Source organism: Gossypium arboreum, chromosome 9 (assembly GCF_025698485.1).
Source record: "Gossypium arboreum isolate Shixiya-1 chromosome 9, ASM2569848v2, whole genome shotgun sequence".
NCBI lineage: Eukaryota > Viridiplantae > Streptophyta > Magnoliopsida > Malvales > Malvaceae > Gossypium > Gossypium arboreum.
Window position 1 is genome coordinate 2131024 of NC_069078.1, and position 19315 is coordinate 2150338.

At 32.6% G+C, this 19315-nt stretch overlaps 3 protein-coding genes across 3 annotated transcripts; 1 reads left to right on the forward strand and 2 right to left on the reverse strand.

Moving 5' to 3' along the window:
* Positions 1-365: 365 nt before the first annotated feature.
* LOC108456964 (probable mitochondrial-processing peptidase subunit beta, mitochondrial) lies at positions 366-5956 on the reverse strand. The gene is made up of 9 exons (XM_017755738.2): positions 5151-5956; positions 3909-4073; positions 3588-3725; positions 3353-3504; positions 3124-3232; positions 2547-2645; positions 1545-1610; positions 1170-1277; positions 366-750 (listed from the first exon to the last, which is right to left on the reverse strand). The coding sequence occupies exons 1-9, from the start codon at positions 5811-5813 to the stop codon at positions 664-666; spliced, it is 1587 nt and encodes a 528-aa protein (XP_017611227.1). The 5' UTR covers positions 5814-5956; the 3' UTR covers positions 366-663.
* A 2132-nt stretch (positions 5957-8088) lies between these two features.
* Positions 8089-11979, reverse strand: LOC108454876 (microtubule-destabilizing protein 60). Its single transcript, XM_017753479.2, has 8 exons — positions 10906-11979; positions 10772-10817; positions 10503-10592; positions 9990-10109; positions 9806-9904; positions 9081-9140; positions 8902-8996; positions 8089-8415 (listed from the first exon to the last, which is right to left on the reverse strand). The coding sequence occupies exons 1-8, from the start codon at positions 11739-11741 to the stop codon at positions 8283-8285; spliced, it is 1479 nt and encodes a 492-aa protein (XP_017608968.1). The 5' UTR covers positions 11742-11979; the 3' UTR covers positions 8089-8282.
* Positions 11980-16396: 4417 nt separating this feature from the next.
* Positions 16397-18672, forward strand: LOC108455873 (pentatricopeptide repeat-containing protein At1g63330-like). The gene has a single exon (XM_017754442.2). The coding sequence runs from the start codon at positions 16552-16554 to the stop codon at positions 18490-18492; it is 1941 nt and encodes a 646-aa protein (XP_017609931.1). The 5' UTR covers positions 16397-16551; the 3' UTR covers positions 18493-18672.
* The last annotated feature ends 643 nt before the right edge of the window (positions 18673-19315 follow it).

The following is a 19315-nucleotide window of genomic DNA, read 5'->3' on the forward strand; positions in this document are numbered from 1 at the left end:
ACTACCATGAATTTTAATATGTTTGACGCATCAAATTAATAAATTTAACAGTTATAATTAGGCAAGAATTAAAATTTTAAAAATAAAAAAATACAGAACTAAAATACCAATTAAAATAGAAAGATTAAATTCACAAATCTCACTAAGTATAGGGACCAATAGCAAAATTTAACCAGCTAATGCAAAATATAAATGATGGGTAGCAATTAGCAAACTGGCAGTTGGACTGCCAACGGTGACACCCAATATTTTCTGCTCAAAAATAAATGACATTTAGTGCTGCCATCCCCCAATCACAAATGCAGCTCAACATTCCAACCTATGTTACTTGGCAAGCAAATGAACATATGCATCCAACAGGGGTATATCCAAATTATTTGAAATATCCTTCATATTCCTCTCAATGTGTTGGACATGAATACTTCAAATAAAATTAAATAGAAAAACATACATTACGGCCATTTCTGATTCTCTCAGCTCAAACACTAAAGACAGCCATACTTATTACAGAACCATGAAGACTACAAAATGAATATAAAATTTACCCTTGAGTGTTTGTTTCCCTGGAAACTTTGCTTGTATATAAAAGTGCCAAAATGTCTTTTTTTCTTGCGATTCCCCCCAAGAAGGTGATCCCATTGATAAAGAAAAAAGCAAATTAATCTAATACCGGTTCCAGTAAGTACGGCGTCTGAACCAGTTGTAGTCACGCAAATCTTGGATAGGACCCATGGCAGCAATGGCGATATCCTGTATAAACCAAACACAAACATTATATCATAAAATTGGGTAAAAAGTACCATCAATATCATGTAGTCAGATTACATTTTGCGCTCTATTCGAAGTCTAAATTGACCTTTTCTAGAAAAACATTTCATCCATTTGCACTATTAAAAACCAGCTTAGCTAACAAAATAACTAGCACATGAATGTTTAATAGGAGGATCAGTTTTGAACAGAAAGACCAATTTGCTCTTTGATTTAACGTGTAATAACTAATTTACCATTTTTTAACTAAAGAGGGCAAAAAGCAATTTGGTTCTTAGTACAAGAACCTCTATGATATTTTTTTCTCATAGAATTTCAATTTCTCATCCCATAAATATTCATTAGCTCGACCCGTAAGGTGGCACGGGTAGTTAAGGGCTAGGTTTAGTTGCAGTTCATACCCTGTCATAAATAAATCGGTTTGCCACACGTTTAACAGTGGTGGGGTCAACAGCGTCGATCCTAGCAAATAATTCAGCAAATGGGATTCTCCGACCGTATGTAAGTAGCTGCAAGGATGGGAGGCCAAAGGCAAATAAGTACTCTAAATAAGTAATAAACAAGGTACACAAAGTGTTTTGCCACAACTATTTAAGATCATACAATTCTGTATAAGCAAAACAAAATCTTTGTTTCCAGTCTATTGAGATTTGTCCTTGAATCATTTAGAACTTTATTTGGATAACAGCTTTTGTGCTGATTCAAATTATGTGATTGCTTGAATTCCATGCACCATTGGAATTAAAACCCTTAATAGTTTTGGAAAAAAACTGTACCTGGCGTCCAATGTCTTCAGCTACAGGACTGGTTCCATCTATGTGAAGCATCAAGGATGACTTTAACTGCAAAAAATAAACAGTAGTAGTTAAGCAACTGGCAAGTTCGATAGGCAAGTTAATTACAGGAGAAACAAAACATTCACCGTTGCTTAAACTTTGCTAGTAGTCCCTATACTTCGCAAAGGTTGTGGATTTAGCATTTATACTTTAGTTTGATCAATTAGATCCCTATGCCTTTCAAATTGGTCAATATTAGTCACTAAACTTTTCAAAATTTGAAATTTTAGTCTTAACCAAAACAGTAGCAATTAAATTCATTTGATTAAATTAAAGTACTAGTCATGTACTACGCGTACACTTGTAGACTTGATCCATATACTCTAATTGAATTATTTTATGTCCCTATACTTCCGAATCTTGAAATTTCAGCCTTGAGGTAAATGGTAGTCATTAATCCATTAATTGAACTTTTAGTGAGTAATATGTGGAAAAAATATGCTGAAATAACATTAGATTTATGATAATATGTTTGGCACATAACATTTTATAAATAAAAGAACTTAATGAATTTAATAGTTATCATTTGGTAAGGACAGAAGTTTTAAGATTTGAAAACTATAGGGACCAAAAATGACCAAATTAAAGTATAGGGATTAAATCCACAACTTTCAGAAAATACAAGGACTAATAGCAGAATTTAACCTTCACTATTCATAGGGCACAGGCATTGATTTGGAATACAGATGTCTCTGTCTGTTAATCAAAGGATGATAAGCTCAGTCTGGTATCAGTTCATCAGTACTTTAATTTTTTTAAAAAGAAATACTTTTTTAATAGTAACTTTTCATTCTTTCAACAATTTAGAAAAACAATATTTATTTTTATACTATAAAAGTAAAAACTAAGAAATAGAATTTGGCTTGAATAAACGAAATCAAACAAAGTTTCAAAGTTAGCATGTATCAAACAATAATAAAAGATGGCAGCATTTGTAGTTACCTGATTACGAGCACGAATGACATCAGCTTCCGAAACACGATAGGCTAGCTTGGTTGTCTCGTACATAATAGCATAAGCCAAATCATCCAAACAATCAGGCTGAAACCATAACACAGAAATTATTTCCCAAAATACAATAAAAAGAACAAAAATATACAAATAGCCAACTACTGGTGAACAAAACAAATTTTTTACACCCTATGTTCTTCAGACTCAGGTGTATCGGTTACTGGTGAGTGTCCAACATTTGTATGCTAAACTTTTTAAGATTTTTCATGCATTTGGTGGGTCCTTGGAAGACCAGATCTTATACCCGTATCCAAAAAAGTGTTTGGCTACTTTAAGAAAAAAGAAGAGTTGGAGCAACATAGATTAAACCACCGTCATAGGAAGATGCAGCAAAAAGGTAATGTTAAGGCATTGAGAAGATGAATTAAAATTATTCAGATGGTATCAAGTAATATTACGATCTTTTATCTAAATAATTGTCAATCAAACTTGTAGGATTTGATCCTCCTTTTTTTCAGCAAAACTTTTGTTTCGATCATAACATAGTACAGAAAAACAGCAACCTCACCTTGGCAACAGCATAGACACCGAAAAGACCAGTATCTTTATAGTTGGTGTTGAAAGCCATCATGCTTTCTGCAATTTCATTAATGCCGACTCTTTGTACCAGCTCAGAGCTGTTTAAAGGATTTGAAAGCTAATCAAAACATTGTTGCAACGTAAGAGTTTCATTGTGAGACTTGAACATAGTTTAGTGTAAAATGTGATTCAAGATTCAGCATAAGAATAAAGCTCACCCCATGTGTTTTCCACCCCCAGCATTTTTGCTCCACGAACCCAACATTGCCTGCATAACCATGAGCGCAATGGAATCTGGATCTGTCCAAGAAGCTCCCTCAAAAGCAACAGCAAATTGCGCCAGAGGAACATCATCATTGATCATTCTAACCTGATTTCAGAGGGTATATCGCATCGAAAGTGAATGTTACTGAATAAAACAGTTAAAAATTTACGAAAGAAATGATACCCCACCTCAGAACCAGTAAAAGTTGCTGGTTCGTTCATAACTAACTGAGAACCAGTGGTTGGATCAGACGATAACTTGGTAAACAACTTCTTCACTTGGTCAACAATTTCCTCATGCTTAACAGCACCGGATGCAGCAATGACCTGTAGTAGTTACCAAATAACACAAATTTTATAAGAACCTATCAACAACCATTGGACAAAGTATTTACATAATATGCTTGGAGACCAACAGAATAACAAGGTATTCCTTAGTTTAGACTTTAAAGTGCTTAGCCATGTCGTGTTAAATGAACAATAAGAGAAGATGATTAGTTCTTTGCATACCATTCTAGGAGCAGTATAGTGTGTCTGAATATAGTTTTGCAGATGCTCTTTGGTGATCGTCCTAATATTATCAGCAGGTCCGAGAATAGTTCTACCAAGAGGAGTGTACTGGAATGCAGTTGAATGCAAATGGTCAAAAATAACCTCCTCCGTTTGACCCTCAACCTACAAAATTCCCCAGAAGATAGCTTTCGTTATGGATAATCAACATAGAACCAAAACAAGTGCATTCGGCATTATCTATAAAGAAAAGAATGATAATAAACATCTTTATGAGACTTGACAAAAGCTTATTTGACACCAAATAGGCGCACCTGGGGAAACAAATGAGACACCTGTGCTTGCAAACTACTCGAATTACAGACTTTTGACTTGATCATTGACAATTTGAGCTTGAGCAACTTGAAATATCATACAAGCCATTTCAAACATCTTATGTTTGACTTGAGTAGCTTTTTAACCTAATTGAGCTTTTTTACTTTCAATTAGCATTGGAAACTTTCAATTTGAGCTTGAGCTTGAACAGTTCAATCTTAATTCGAATATCTGAATTAAGCTCATTTTTTACTAAGTAAATAAGCCTAATCAAACAAGTTCAAACAATTTGGTCTTTATCTCGAATTGAGCTTCAGCTTTAAAAGTGAAACTCGATCCAGCCAAGCCTCAACCAAATAGTCCATCTAAAGCAGCTACTTGGAAACTAAGGACTTCCATCATATATTAGTAAAAAAACACAAGAAAATTATTTTAAACAAATAAATTTAATATCTTTACTGTAAAAACCCTGAAGCCAATAATTATTTGTATTGATCTAACAATCCAATTACCTCCTTTGCCCCTAAAAGTAAATAGTCAACATCCTAAATCAACCACTAAAACACAAACCATTCAAAAACACATTAATAACCATACCAAAATCAGGCAAAACACAGGCCCAAACACAATTTTTACCTCCCAACACACATTAAGCCAAAACCAATTTTAAAAAAAATCCATTTTTAGCAAATCACATCCTTCTCCCTGCTAATTATATTTCCTTAACATTATACTCTACATTTCCTAAAGATCATATATATATAAGCACATAACTTATTCAGCTCCTAATGGCAAGCAAAAACACAAACAACCCAAATATATTCCCTTCTATAATACCTGAAAACAATACATTCTAGAAATATAAAAACATATATTATAAAAAGAAACCTTACTTAGAAACCCCAAATATCAATGATTTTTAATTACCTCTTCCATTTCCCTTAGAATCACATCCCTTTCCCTACTAATTCTGTGTTCCTCAAACTTCGAATTCTGCAAAATATCGGCCAATATATCCAACGCTTTAAAGACATCTTTGTCCATAACTTTAGCGTAATAAGTCGTCTGTTCCCTGGAAGTATAAGCATTCAAATGGCCTCCCATATTCTCAATCTCTTCCTCCAGTTCCCTCGCAGACCTCTTCTCTGTCCCTTTAAATATCATATGTTCCAAGAAATGCGCTGTCCCATTCGTCTCCTCGGTCTCAAATCTCGATCCTGCATCGATCCAGACCCCAACCGTGGCTGTGCGGGAAGACAGGGTAGATTCGGTTGCCACACGAAGGCCATTGGGCAAAGTTGTGATTTTGGTTTCGGGGGAAGATAAGATGTGGGTGTGGGATGTTAGGGTTGGGTGAGGGGAACCGTATTTGAGGAAACGAGGATCTGGGTTTTCGAGCTTTTGGAGCTTTGATTTAACGGCGAGGGCTAATCGATCGTAGATCATGGCGGTTGGTGGAGGAGGGGAGATTTCTTTAGATTCGGCGGCGGCGAGTGGAGAGGCGGCCGAAGAAGATGATCTAGCGGCGGTGAAAGAATATGATGGCTTGCGGGACCGGCGAGCAAGAGAAAGCAGCTGCTTGGTCGCCATGTTTGATGATTCTTTTTCCCCACTCTGTAATTTTTAGGGTTTGAGAGAATTAGGAAGGGACGATGGGTGTGATTGTTTATTAGGGATACTGCAGTCGTTTTTAAGTTTAAAGAAGAAGGGTAAACTACACTTGTAGTCATCCAACTATAATAAATTTCTTTTTTGATCATCAAACTATAAAAAGTTATAAAATAGTCACTCAACTATTCAATTTCCTTTTTTCTGGTCACCCAACTATTGATTTTGGGTGTTTTTATTTTTATGTTAACCAATTAGTCCCCAAAAACAAAAAAATTGAATTTTTAGGTGACCATTTTGTAACTTTTCATAGTTAGGTGATCAAAAAAATTTACTGACAATTGAGTGACTATTTTATCAGCTTTTCATAATTAGGTGATTAAAAAAATACCAATAATTGAATGACTACTAATGTAGTCTCTTTACCCCTCTTACAAGCTTGATTAATAATTTTTGTTTTGGTAAGCCTCCGATACACCAATAATTGCATACAAGTGTCATAAACATAACTCTCGAGTGTTTAAGTAAATTCTTACATAAATATTATATATTTGAAATTTTCAAAAACTAACATCAGTTTCTTATTGTTGACCTAACAATAAATAGGATATCTTCGAGCTCGTCCGATATACCCATATGACTCGCGTCATTGTTCCACCTATTTAAATAATATGTTGTTTTAAAATTATAATAATGAAAAAATATTATGATAACTGTATTATTAAATGAATTTTACCTTATTACGAGTGAAAATTCATAAGGGGCGTTTACTCGGGAAGTAAAAATGGTAGGCAGTACCTTGCCCATTATTGAAGGAGTATGCAACTACCAATTTTAATTTTTTATACTTCCATTGCCCGATACATCTCTCAGTACAATGTTGCCAACACAACTGATCCCCAACTGAGTCACCTTGCTTCTTTTAAGTCGACTAGTTGTAGGAGCCACCTTAAATGTATTAGATTTCAAGATTTATCTAGTATTAGAAAATCGAATGCTCACATGTATTGTTGTCTTTCAATGGCATTAACGGAGTTGTCGGTATATGAGTAATTATCTTCTAACCATTTCATCTTTATCCGACTACCACTAAACTTGTCTGGAACCTTGCCTAATAGTTGGTCACAAATTACGCTCCAATTGCCAACGCCCACTACCCTTGTAATGACTACCCCATCAATCGATAAATTGAGTTGTAATGCTACATCCTCGAGTGTAATTGTACTTTGTGTGTCTCGAGTCTCCATCTTTCCACCAAAGCACTGATAAGTGAGGGCTCTAATTTAGTCCCCCAACGTATGAGACACGTGCAAGAATCCTTTCTCTCGCAAGTGTTGTTCAATAACACGCGGTGCCCTTACACTTAAATTGTGTATATATATCTTGATAATTCGATCTTGATTCGATTACATAAACATAAAAAATATATAAAATTAATAATGTTAACAACTTAATAATTATATCAATTAAAATAAAAATAGTAATAATATTTTCTAACTATTTATAATTGGATGCTAGAAATGTGGTTGGTCATCCAAACGAATAAGATACATTGACATTTTTAAAATTATAAAAATCAAATAAAATTAAAGAAATTACGAAATATAAAATTAAGACAAGAAGAATTGAGAGAAATTGAATGAAAAATTGAGAATAAAATAGTAGAGAGAATTGAGAGAATAAGATTGAATGAAGAAAAAAAATAAAATAAGTAGGGTTTATACGAAAAATGAAATAGTCGTTGGAGGGTAAAAATGTAATTAGCTGTGTAAAAATTAACCGTTGGAAAAAAAATTACTGTTGGATAAAATGACTATTGGACAAAAACACCTTTTAGAGGAGACATTTTCTATTTCTCTCTCCAAAATCAACCTATTTCTCTATTTTTTTTTTTGTCTTTTTCTATGTATTTTTTTAAATGTATAGACAAATTAACAAATAGAAAGTTGGTTTCATCACTGAATTAAGAGTAAATTCACCGGATTTTTACTAAATTATAGAGGTGTGTAGATTCATTGGATTAAAACAATTACTAACAAAGTTAAGATTTGCAACATGTAAAGAGATTTGCTTCGGTCAAAATACATATGAGTTTTGACATTGTTGGCAAAAGTTGAGACTCTAATCTTAAAATATTTAAGTTCAAGTTCTGCTATGCTCGCAGTTGCGATTAATATATTAGAGATTAAGTTTCAATTTCTTAATTTATACATAACAAGATGTGGTTTATAGTATGCTAAACATTTTCACTTCAATATTTATGTTGAAATTAAGATAGGCTTTTTGCACTTTAAATTTATGAGTAATTTAAAGTAAACAAGCAGCACACTTATCATTTCATTGATCCCATTGTTTTCCACATTTAAGAAAGAAAAAAAGGGCACAAAATTGCAACTAAATTAGTTGCTCTCATGTACAAAAGAATCAAATCTTCCTTCAGAGAGGGAAAACCTATATATCTCTCACTTCATTGCCTTGGAAAGTGTATGAACTCATGTCACTCCATGATATGCAGCATTTTATCTTCTTATGTTGTGAAATGTGGAACTTTGGCTCCTTTGGTATTGTTGGATTCTTTGTTGACCTTAAAAACATAAAAACCACACACATTACCATAAAAAAAAAGCAAAATGAAGAACTAGAGTGACATAGATCAGTAAGCATTCAAATGATGTTCTAAGAAGTTTGAAGCTAAAAACCAAAGGCAAAAAAATTCGGTGAATGTATCTGAGAGGTCTCTCTATTATAGTGGCCTCAACAATTTAACTAGAACAGAGTTAACATTATTGTTAAAAGAACATCATTTACTGTTTAACAGAGTTAATACTTTTAAAGTTTATATGGTTCTATAAATAAAATCTTTTGTTTAAAATTGAACTGCAATTGAAAAAAAATAAGTTTCAAGTCTTCTTTTATATGGTAAATGTTACTTCTGTTACGATTTAGATTTATTTGACTCTTTTTAATAGTATAGGGGCTAAATTGATCCATTTAATAATTGAGGGACTAATTTGATCTGTTTTTATAATATAGGGACCTCCTAGGTACTTTAACCGCAAAAAATCTTTACCTTTTGGGAACAAATGGCCTGTCAAAGTAGGGCATAGGCTGTGCTTTTGGAATGAGCTCTTTTCTCAGCTTCTTTATCTCTTCTTCTTCTTCCATCTACAAAGGGCAAAACACTAATTTAGATAGAGCCTGAAACAAGCAAACAACTTTATATCATATGCATTTTTCTCATCTTTTTACCTTTTGCTGTCTCATCCTTTCCATTTTATATTGCTCTATTAGACTCATCTTCTCAGCTACCTGTGACACACACGTAAAAACTATGTTAAAATTTTTAATGTATTTGAAGAGTCTTTGGAGCGTCACATCCAATACCGATACTCTTATCCAAATATGCATCAAACATAATGATTTAAGAAAGATGAAAAGTTGGAGCAACATAGCGCAAAAAACATGATTAAAGTTCCACATTTTAATGCCTTGAACCTCAACCTATATGTACTACCAATCAAATCCATATGAAAGCACTTCAAAATACCAATTAACACCAATATATATAAATAAACATATGAACATAAGTACTTCAAAAAATATAAACGAAATTTGAGCAGTCTAGCACAAAAACATGAGCAAGGTTCCTTTAATGCCTCAAACCTAAATCTATGTGTACTACCAGTCTATATGTTTGATACACAATAAAACACTTCAAGAATACCAATGAACACCAACGTATGTATGCATATACATAGGTCTTTTTTGGTGGGTCACATCTCAAGTAGACTACCTTTATTTGATTATGTGTCGGACATAAGCACTTCCAAGGGAAGAAAAATTGGGACAACATAGCACAAAAACATGAATTAGGTTCTACATTTTAGTGCCTCAAACCTAAATCTATATGTACTACCAACCAAATACACATTAAAGTACTTCAAAATACGAAACACCAACGTATTAAAATGAACCTGATGATCAAACTCAGCACGCTCCACTGCTCGCACATCACTGTGTAGTCTCAGGTCTACTGGTATTGTGTTCTCTTTAACAGGAGGTTTGATGGGAACCTGCATTAACAAGACAGTTAAATAGATGATAAAGTATACTTTACAGTTCATTTAAATGATTAAATGTCTCTTTGTGGCTTACTACCTCCGGTTCATCAGTTGTCCATGGGAGGCCTTGAGCAATGGGGATCCGTTGCTTCTCTTCTTCCACCATCATTTCTTGGATCTTTTTCACGAATTCTTCTTCCTTCATTTTTCCTCTTTGCTGTAATAAATAATAACCAGTAATTGAAAAGCTTATAAAAAAAGAATACAGCAAAATAAATAACATATGTGGTCCAAGTCTAACTAGGTAGGTTCGTCTAATTCAGTCATGATATTACGTTGGTCGTCGGATACCAATCGTCTTTTTTCAATTATTTTTAATTGAACCAACCAATTGCACCCTCACAGAATCGGCGCCAAGGGGGCAGGCAGGGGCCTTGGCCCCCAAAATGAAAACTTTTCAGTTTAATCCCTTTAAAATTCTAAAATAACAAGCATATACAAAGAAAGATTCAAAATTTTATAATTTATTCCCCCCCCCCAAAGATAAACTTCTGGCTTCTTCCCTACACACTCAGGTCCAATAACTGAGACTTTAAGTCAAAAGATGTACCTCAGTTCTTAGCTTGAATGGCTTCTGAGAAGTAGGTTTGAGCTGCTTTTTCCATCTCCTCCAACCAATTCTCCCAGTAGATTCAGAGCTCTAAAATCCACATATAAATTAAAAGAAAAGACATAATATCTATAGGAGAACTATGAAAATAGCTAGCCTGAGAGATTACTTAATAAAACAAGTAGCTATAAGATATTAGACCAAAGCTTAACAATGCAAAAGCCTCATTTAACATTCAATAAATTAGCAGAAAGTGATTGGTTACTTACATTTCTTCGGTCTCTTCCACCCCCATTAGACTCCCTGCTTGAAGCACTGCAGATAAACACAGGAACATTAGTACAAAAAGCAAATATATATGTACTGTAGTGGGGTAACTAATCAAACAGTTGGTGTGCCTAACCTTCTTTGGCTATCCCACGAAGAAGAAACCGAGAAACGCCGATCCAAACCAAGGCTCTCAGCAGTCAAAACAAACTCCGATGGAAGGAACGAATCCCTAGTCTCAGTAGTCACCTTTGGTGGCTCTAATCCAGGTAATCCCCACTTCATTGGCTTCGTCTTTTGATCTTCTTTTGGCTTCTCTTCCTCATCGTCTTCCTTCTCTGGTTCTTCTTTTTTAGGTATCGAAAGAAGCTTTTCAAAGGCCTTAACCAAATGCATAACTTTCCCAGAATCAGGTACACTATTCCTTGCTTCTTCCATCAACTTATCCCTCCTTCTCTTGATTGTAGAACTACCTGCTTGGCTTGAGATCTCGATTTCATCATCAATCTCTTGATTATCATCTGATCCATACCCTTCTCTAAGATTCTCAATCAGATCAGCCTCTTCTTGTGTCTCTGCTTCAGTTTCAGTTTTTTTCTTAATGAACTCTTCTTGGGATGCTCTTAGATTCTCATAAGCAACACACAAACACTTCTTTGAATTCCCACCAAAGTTGTTGTCTTTACATTTGCAATCTATCACGGCCGTTGGATTCGAATCGGACCTTTCTTTCTTCTTCTTGGCTACCACGAACTTTCTTTCCCTGAGCTTGTTTCTTGGTGAATATAATACAACTGGGTTCTTAGAAGAACATTTCTGGGATTTTGAAGATTTCGTTAATGGAGAACTTGTATTAGAGATGTTGGGATCTGAATTCTCGGAAAGTTTAGAAATCTTTTGGGTTTTTGATCGAGAACAACTTTCTGGGTCTTTCACAGGAGTCCTCTGTTTTGAAATCTTAGCAACCTCCATTGAAAAGAAAAAAAAAGAAATCTTTCAATAAATTGGAAAATAAAATCTGGGTTTTGGTTTATGAATGATTGGGAAAATGGAGAATTCCGAGAAAGTGAGAGAAAATTTGGAGTCTTTGATGGAAAGAATTGAATGAGAAGGAACCAAGAAATCAAAGAAAAATGGAAAAGAAAAAAGGAACGTTAAGAGGGTTTTGGCCTTTTGGGACGCTCTAACGGCTAGTTTTGTGTTGTCCGTGAGCCGTAGGATTACTTGCTTAAAAATGTTGGGTTTTATTTATTGACCGTTGGATTAAGGGCTTTAAAACCGTTATGAATTGAGAAGATCAGATCATGTGGATATTGAAATACCCTTCGTTAATTAGAAAATTACAATGGAGCCATTTTGGCTTGGGCAATAATAGGGTTATAGTTTAGCGTAATTTGGGCCCATTTTTGCTAGTAGGGTTTTTTTTTTAAAGTGCTATAATGGGTTAATTTTGGTAATGTATTTTCAATTTTTTATATTTTTTAATTATATTTTTATTTTTATTATTGTTTTTGTTAAAATGGTACCTAATTTTCCAACTAGTTATTAATATTGTGATGAGTGATTTATCTACATTATTGCATCATAAATCAATTAGACATCAATTTGATTATGAAATTTACTTTGATATCCTTTTGCATTTAAAATAAGTTATATTATTTGAGGGTATTTTAGTATTTTCATTTTTTAAATAAAAATATGCAAAATGTAATACCCTATACCTGACCTGATTGTCGGATTCGAGATACAATATGTCACACTCGTTGCCAAAGCAACTACAATAAAATTATATTTAATTAATACCAATTAACATAAAAATACAAATAATATAAGCACATGATATGACATATAATCATTTTTTATTTTTATACGAGCTTACAAAAGCTCTAATGCTAACTCGAGGTTGAATTAGGATTAAATTGTAATGTTGAAAAAACTTCAACTTGACGTCACGACGTAAGAAGTTCCTCATTGCGATATGACATCCTATTTTAGCCTCGTCCAAGTGACCAAATTCAACATCGCACCGTAGCCTGAGGCTCTGATCTCATCGTGACGATACTCGTTTGATGTTGGGATGTTACATACTGTTTCTGTAAATTCTAAATGAATATCAACTTGTAACTTTTCAAATCAACTACCAAACATAAGCAATTCATATCCAACCAATATATGTCATTCCGCAGCATTAGCTCATGCACTCTAATACCAACATTACACTAATGCATCATCACCTATAAGCCAACCATTTAGGGCAATTTATTTAAAACTTATACATTCATACCTAAATTCACTAATTTCATTAGCATTTATAGCCTTTCATATCATTTAAATCATATGTACACAAAATTTATAAACATGTGACAATTATTTAACCAAATTTACTCCTTTAAGCCCTACCTCTAAAGGATGTATGAACTTAAAAGCAAACCAAAATTGATTCCACTTAGGTACATGCCAAACTTAGGATAAAATTTGGATTTATACAAAATTTTCTAAGTTGAGCATCGATTGCTAGTTACTGAATCAACTGCTCGAACTACCAAGATCTACTTTACCTGTGCATGGAGAAAAATAAATCGTACGTTGAGCAAATAGCTCATTGGTAAATCTATGATTCAAGGTAATGAAATACAAGTTAAAAACAATATGCATTTACTCATTTCAACTCCAATTCATAGGCATTTCTTATGCAAATCCACGCCAACAACTATCAAAACAATGTATATTCCATGTCATACTTATTCGGCCTTTAAGGCTCAATTTTGATTCTTTTCGCATTCTATTGTATATTCCATTGCAATTCCATGTCATATACCATTTATTCGATTTGTATGTTTATAACCTTATTAATCAGACATGGACTAAGAATGGATAGACGGATCTGTCACCCTAGGTTGTCCGGCAACGATGACGCGAAACATATACATAATACCACCTTGGATTGCCTAGCAATGATTGCTATCTCAATATGATAATTTTTCACCTTGGGTTGCTCGGTAATGATGGTTTCCAATCAATAATTTGACTCTATGGCATGTCAACTATATCCTACTCGCTCCGAATAGATAATGGGTAACTAATTTTCCAATTTATTATAAACACCATTCAAATAATATTTAATCATGTCCAAATAACCCATCAATTTATCGAATCATCATACAAGCAGCATAAATCAACTCAATTTCATACCAATTATCACACATCAATAAATTCATACAACTTCTATTTTATTCTATTCAATTTAGTCTTTATCTCGATATTCAATCTAAATTGTATCAATTCAATTCAGTAATCCAATAATGACTCACCTCAATAGTATATGATGTAAAATAACATGAATATGCAATAATTAAATTGGTCTTGAGTCATAGAAATACAAAGTGGAATTCTGAGCTACTTGTCGATGACTTTCGACTTTCCTTTCCCTCTCAAAGGATTCAGATTCTACACTAGCTATGAATTGCCACAAAACATACAACATTATTAATTTCAAACCAATTCACATTCAATTATCAATTCATAAAAACTTTGTGATTTATTCAATTTAGTCCTTAAAATTAGGACAAACATAACTTTCAATCTAGACCTTTAGATTAAAATCCGATTTCACATTTACTCATTAGGGACACCCTAATTTATATTTATACTAAATTTCCAATATAGTTTTACATTTTATTCAATTAGGTCATTAATGTACGAAACTAACAATTAAGCTTTACAATTTAGTCCTTTTCTTAAATTAAGTTTAATTTCCATAAATTTAACACCTAAATCATTTAATTCTCAATAACGACATCTCATCAAAACTTTACCAATTGATCAAATTAATCTTTGGGCTAGCTTGATTAAGCTTTACAATTTAGTCATTTTCTTATTCTCTATGCTCTTCATGCATTTAAAATTTAGTCCTTCACTTTTTATCCAAGGAATTTAATCTCTCAATTCTTTTGATTTAATAATTAAAGCTTATTTTATTTAAAAAATAAATAAAGTTTGATAGATAACATCGTCAAGTATAAATTTTTTGTTAAACTAAATTATGTGACATTTTAAATAAAAATTTTGTTCACATGACTAATATTACACACATGGAAGATCATATAAACAAATAAAATGATGTATTCAGGGTTTTAAATTTTTCGATTTTGAACTTGGGGTTATAAGATTTTAAATTTTGAGTCCATCATTGTAAAATTCTTTGACAATGTAAAAGAATAATATGGATTTTTTAATTAAAATAATATGAAAAATAAAATTAATTAAAAGAATGATATATAATATAAATTATTTACTAAAATGGTATCATAGCTATAATAATCTTGGATGTAGCATACACCATGGGCAATACTACCTTAAATAATTATTAAAATAATAAAATAAAAGATGAGTATCACACAAATAACATCGTGCAAACTTTTCAATTCACAAGGGTCGGAGGAAGTAGAGTTTTCCATGGTTTGAATCGGGTTCGGTCGGGCCAAGTAAAAACTTAGGCCCGTTTTTAGGCTCGGCCCGACTCACAAAAATTGGTCTAAAATTTAGTCTAAGCTCATTTCTGAATAAAATGTTAAAACTGAGGCCGACTGCCCATATTAAAATTTTTATATTATTATTTTTATATAAAATAAATTTAAAAATATAATATATCAAATACACTAAAAACATTAAATTAAAATGTTTATCAACAAATGAAAAAACAAAAAAAAATTAAATAACACTAAGATAAGTACAACTTAGTAAGCAAATATCTCCAAGTAATAACAACAAAATAATAGCAATATAATAGCAAAATGATAGAAAAACAATGAAGAATAGTGGTAAAACAGTAAAAAATAGCAGCAAATTTTATTTTATTTTTTGCAAATTCAGGCCAAACTTAAGTCAAAAAAGCTTATTGAGGCTCGACCCGTCTAGAAAATGGATCTTATTTTTTTGTCTAAGCCTATTTTTTAGGTTTATATTTTTACTCAAACCCTCTTACTTTTTGGGCGGGACTCAACCCAACCTATGAACAATTCTAGAGGGAGACATGTAAATAGTGACAACTAAAATTATTACAGGATAAATTGAATCTTGACCACATACATACAAATGCATTGATAATTTAAAAAAATCATTTAAAATGTAAATTAAATTAAAAAAATTAAAAGTTAGAACTAAATAAAAATATTAAAACTACGAATTAAGGTTGGAATTAAAATAAAATTTAAAATTAAGGGATCTAATAATAAATATCCCGAAACACAATAGTTACTTCCCTCCTACCCTTGTGAATTGAAAGGTGTCGCGTGTTTTTTGTGCAATACTACCTTTTTATTTTATTTTATTATTTCAATAATTATTTGATAATGATTAATTGGTTTTTGATGTTATGACTTTTCATACCATTTTGTAAATAATTTATAATGTATATAATTTTTTAAATTAATTTTAAATTTCATATTATTTTAATAAAAACCCCAGAAACTCATTTTTTTCATGGCTTTCGCATTGCTTTAAATTTTTTATTTTAAAAATATCATATAACCCAATTTAATGAAATTCGATTGAGGATTAATTTGTAAAAATGTGAAGGGTACAGGGACTTGGATCATGAAATTTTCAATTCTCACGTTCGAATTACTGTTTGAAAATATAATCAATAAATGTAAACCCTATCAAAACCTCTCTCCCTTAGCCAACCGAAACAGAGCAATTTATCACTGGGATTTGTGCGCTGTTAATGGTGGTTTCCTTTCAAGCTCATCTCTTTTTCTTCCATTTTGCTTAATTTCAAGATATGGGTAAGCTTTATTCTTCATTGTTTCTTCGTTCAATTGTTAATGTTCGAAGTAATCTTTCTCCTTTTTCTTCTTCTTTAAACACCATTGTTACCCACATTCAAGCTTTAAGAAAAAAGTCAACGTCTTCAAGGGGAAATGTTGATGATGCTTTGACTAAGTTTAATATGATGGTTGTGAAGTACCCAAAGCCCTCAATTGTGGAATTCACTAAATTATTAGCATCCATTGTTAGATCAAAACGTTATGCCATTGTTGTTCCTATGTGTAGCCAAATGGAATTATTAGGAGTTCCCCATAACGTTTATTCATTGAGCATCTTGATAAATTGCTTTTGTCAATTAGGTCAAGTTGAATTAGGGTTATCTGTGCTGGGGAAAATGTTGAAGTTAAATGTTGAACCTGATGTGGTAACTTTTTCTACTTTGATTAATGGACTTTGTAAACAAATGAAGATTTCTCAAGCTGTGAGTTTGTTTGATGAAATGACTGAAAAATGTTATAAACCCGATTTAGTTTCTTACAATACTATACTCAAGGGATTGTGTAAGATTAGGAATGCTAATAAAGCAGTTCGACTTCTAAGGATGATGGAAGAAAAAGGTTTTGAACCGAATATTGTAGCGTATAGTACTGTTATTGATTGTCTTTGTAAGAACAAGTTGTTGAAGGAGGCTCTCGATCTTTTCTCCGAAATGAAAGTTAAGGGTATTAGACCGGATATCGTTATTTATAGTTGCTTAATTCATGGAATCTGTATTTCGGGCCAGTTGAAGGAGGCAACGAGGTTTTTGAATGAAATTGTGGATGACAATATTTCACTTGATGTTATCATGTATAACATATTGATCGATGCACTTTGTAAGGAGATGATGATTTCTGAAGCTGAAGGTATTGTTGGTACAATGATAAAGCACAATATTGAACCTGATGTTGTCACGTATAATATATTGGTTGATGCGTATTGTAAGGCTGGGATTGTTTCTAAAGCTTTAAATACCGTTGACACAATGAGAAATCAAGGCATTGAGCCTAATGTTGTTACGTATAGTATATTGGTTGATACTTATGGCAAGGAGGGGACGATTTTCCAAGCTGTAAATACTGTTGATACAATGAGAAAGCTTGGCATTGAACCTGATGTTGTTATGTATAGTGCGTTAATAAACGGTTATTGCTTAAGAAACAAAATGGATAAAGCTAGAAGAGTATTTCAGTTGATGATTAAGAAGGGTTGTGTACCTGATATACATAGTTACAACATCATGATCAACGGATATTGTAAAGCTAAAATGTTAGACGAAGCAATGGAACTCTTTCGTGAAATATCTCGAACAGGACCAATCCCGAATACTGTCACATACAGCACTCTTATGCAAGGTATGTGTCAATTAGGAAGAGTTTCAACTGCGTGTGAACTTTTGAGAACAATGCTTGCTTCTGGACAAGTTCTGGACTTAGTGACTTGTTCGATTTTATTGGATGGTTTTTGCAAAAATGGTAAACCCAAAGAGGCATTGAATTTTTTTCAAGCAATGCGAAGTAACGGGTTGAAACTAGATATTGTATCTTACAATATACTAATTGATGGTTTGTACAAAGTTGGGCATATCGAAGTTGCGAAGGAATTATTTCATGAACTCTTGGTTAATGGTTTAAAACCGAGTGTTTACACATATGCTATAATGATCAATGGATCTTGTAAAAAGGGATTACTAAATGAAGCATACCGGTTGTTTAGGAGCATGGGAGATAATGATTGTTTGCCGGATAGCTGCTGTTATAATGTAATGGTCCAAGGGTTTCTTCGAGACGGCTATACCTCAAAGGCAACACAACTTCTCACGGAAATGGTTGGTAAGGGCTTTTCTGCAGATTTATGCACTGCTACCTTATTTGTTGATCTCATCTTACAATCTAGTAAATCAATTTTGATCTAAAATGTTTCGTAGATGGTGTAAATATAATCACTTGCAAGTTTGAATCAATCTTTTATTTTTCTAATTTGTAGATAAGTTAAAAGTTTTTGGAAACCAGAATGAATGTTGTTAAGGTCTATGTTTTGTTTAGTTGATGAAACAAATAAGTGTTATGCACAATGAGGATTTTTATGGGCTCAATTCATGTCTGGCTGGGAATGATTTTAAGAGTGGGGCTTTAGTGTTGCTAACCGAGTCCAAAATTTTGGTAAAATTAACATGTAATCTTTTGTACTAGGATTCAAATTGTATTTTACTTCCGTTACTAAAAAAAAAAAAAAAACAAATTAGTTTCTTAAGTTAAATCAAAGAGCAAATTGGTCTTGTTTATTAAAAATTGATATGATTAACAGAACAAACAGACAGTTATATATGACGTGCTACGTGTACCTTATGCTAACATTTAATAGAGGGAGCAAAATATAATCTAACTTTCAGAACAAGGCATTCATGGTATCTTGGGGTTCAAGATATCAAGCGCATAGGTTTCTATGCCTTTTTTTTCATCAGGTTCCATATTGTGAAGATTTTCTTTTACTCCCTATTGAAACATAGAACAATGAATGGAAATGGGATTTTGTTTGGAGTTCCCATACCATCAGGTTTGAGAATTGAGATTGGTATGAAAAAAAGTTCATCTGTCATGTGTAGGATGTTGGTCTCGAAATAATGCCAAAAGGCATCTGATAAGTAATGAATTTTTTATTATTTATTGTTGTTTAAGTTTTTCTTCTAGATATGTAATAAACAATGAACAAAATTAGTATATATATATTTACAATCA

Bases quoted from the DNA above. Each gene is read 5' to 3' on its own strand.
- LOC108456964 (XM_017755738.2), bottom strand. From the start codon at position 5,813: ATGGCGACCAAGCAGCTGCTTTCTCTTGCTCGCCGGTCCCGCAAGCCA. The intron at 3,726-3,908 runs GTATGCAAAGAA...TAACTACTACAG, and splicing joins ACTATACTGCTCCTAGAATG to GTCATTGCTGCATCCGGTGC. The intron at 3,505-3,587 runs GTGGGGTATCAT...CTCTGAAATCAG, and splicing joins CAACTTTTACTGGTTCTGAG to GTTAGAATGATCAATGATGA.
- LOC108454876 (XM_017753479.2), bottom strand. From the start codon at position 11,741: ATGGAGGTTGCTAAGATTTCAAAACAGAGGACTCCTGTGAAAGACCCA. The intron at 10,818-10,905 runs GTTAGGCACACC...GTTTATCTGCAG, and splicing joins TCGTGGGATAGCCAAAGAAG to TGCTTCAAGCAGGGAGTCTA. The intron at 9,905-9,989 runs GTAGTAAGCCAC...TTGTTAATGCAG, and splicing joins GGACAACTGATGAACCGGAG to GTTCCCATCAAACCTCCTGT.
- LOC108455873 (XM_017754442.2), top strand. From the start codon at position 16,552: ATGGGTAAGCTTTATTCTTCATTGTTTCTTCGTTCAATTGTTAATGTT.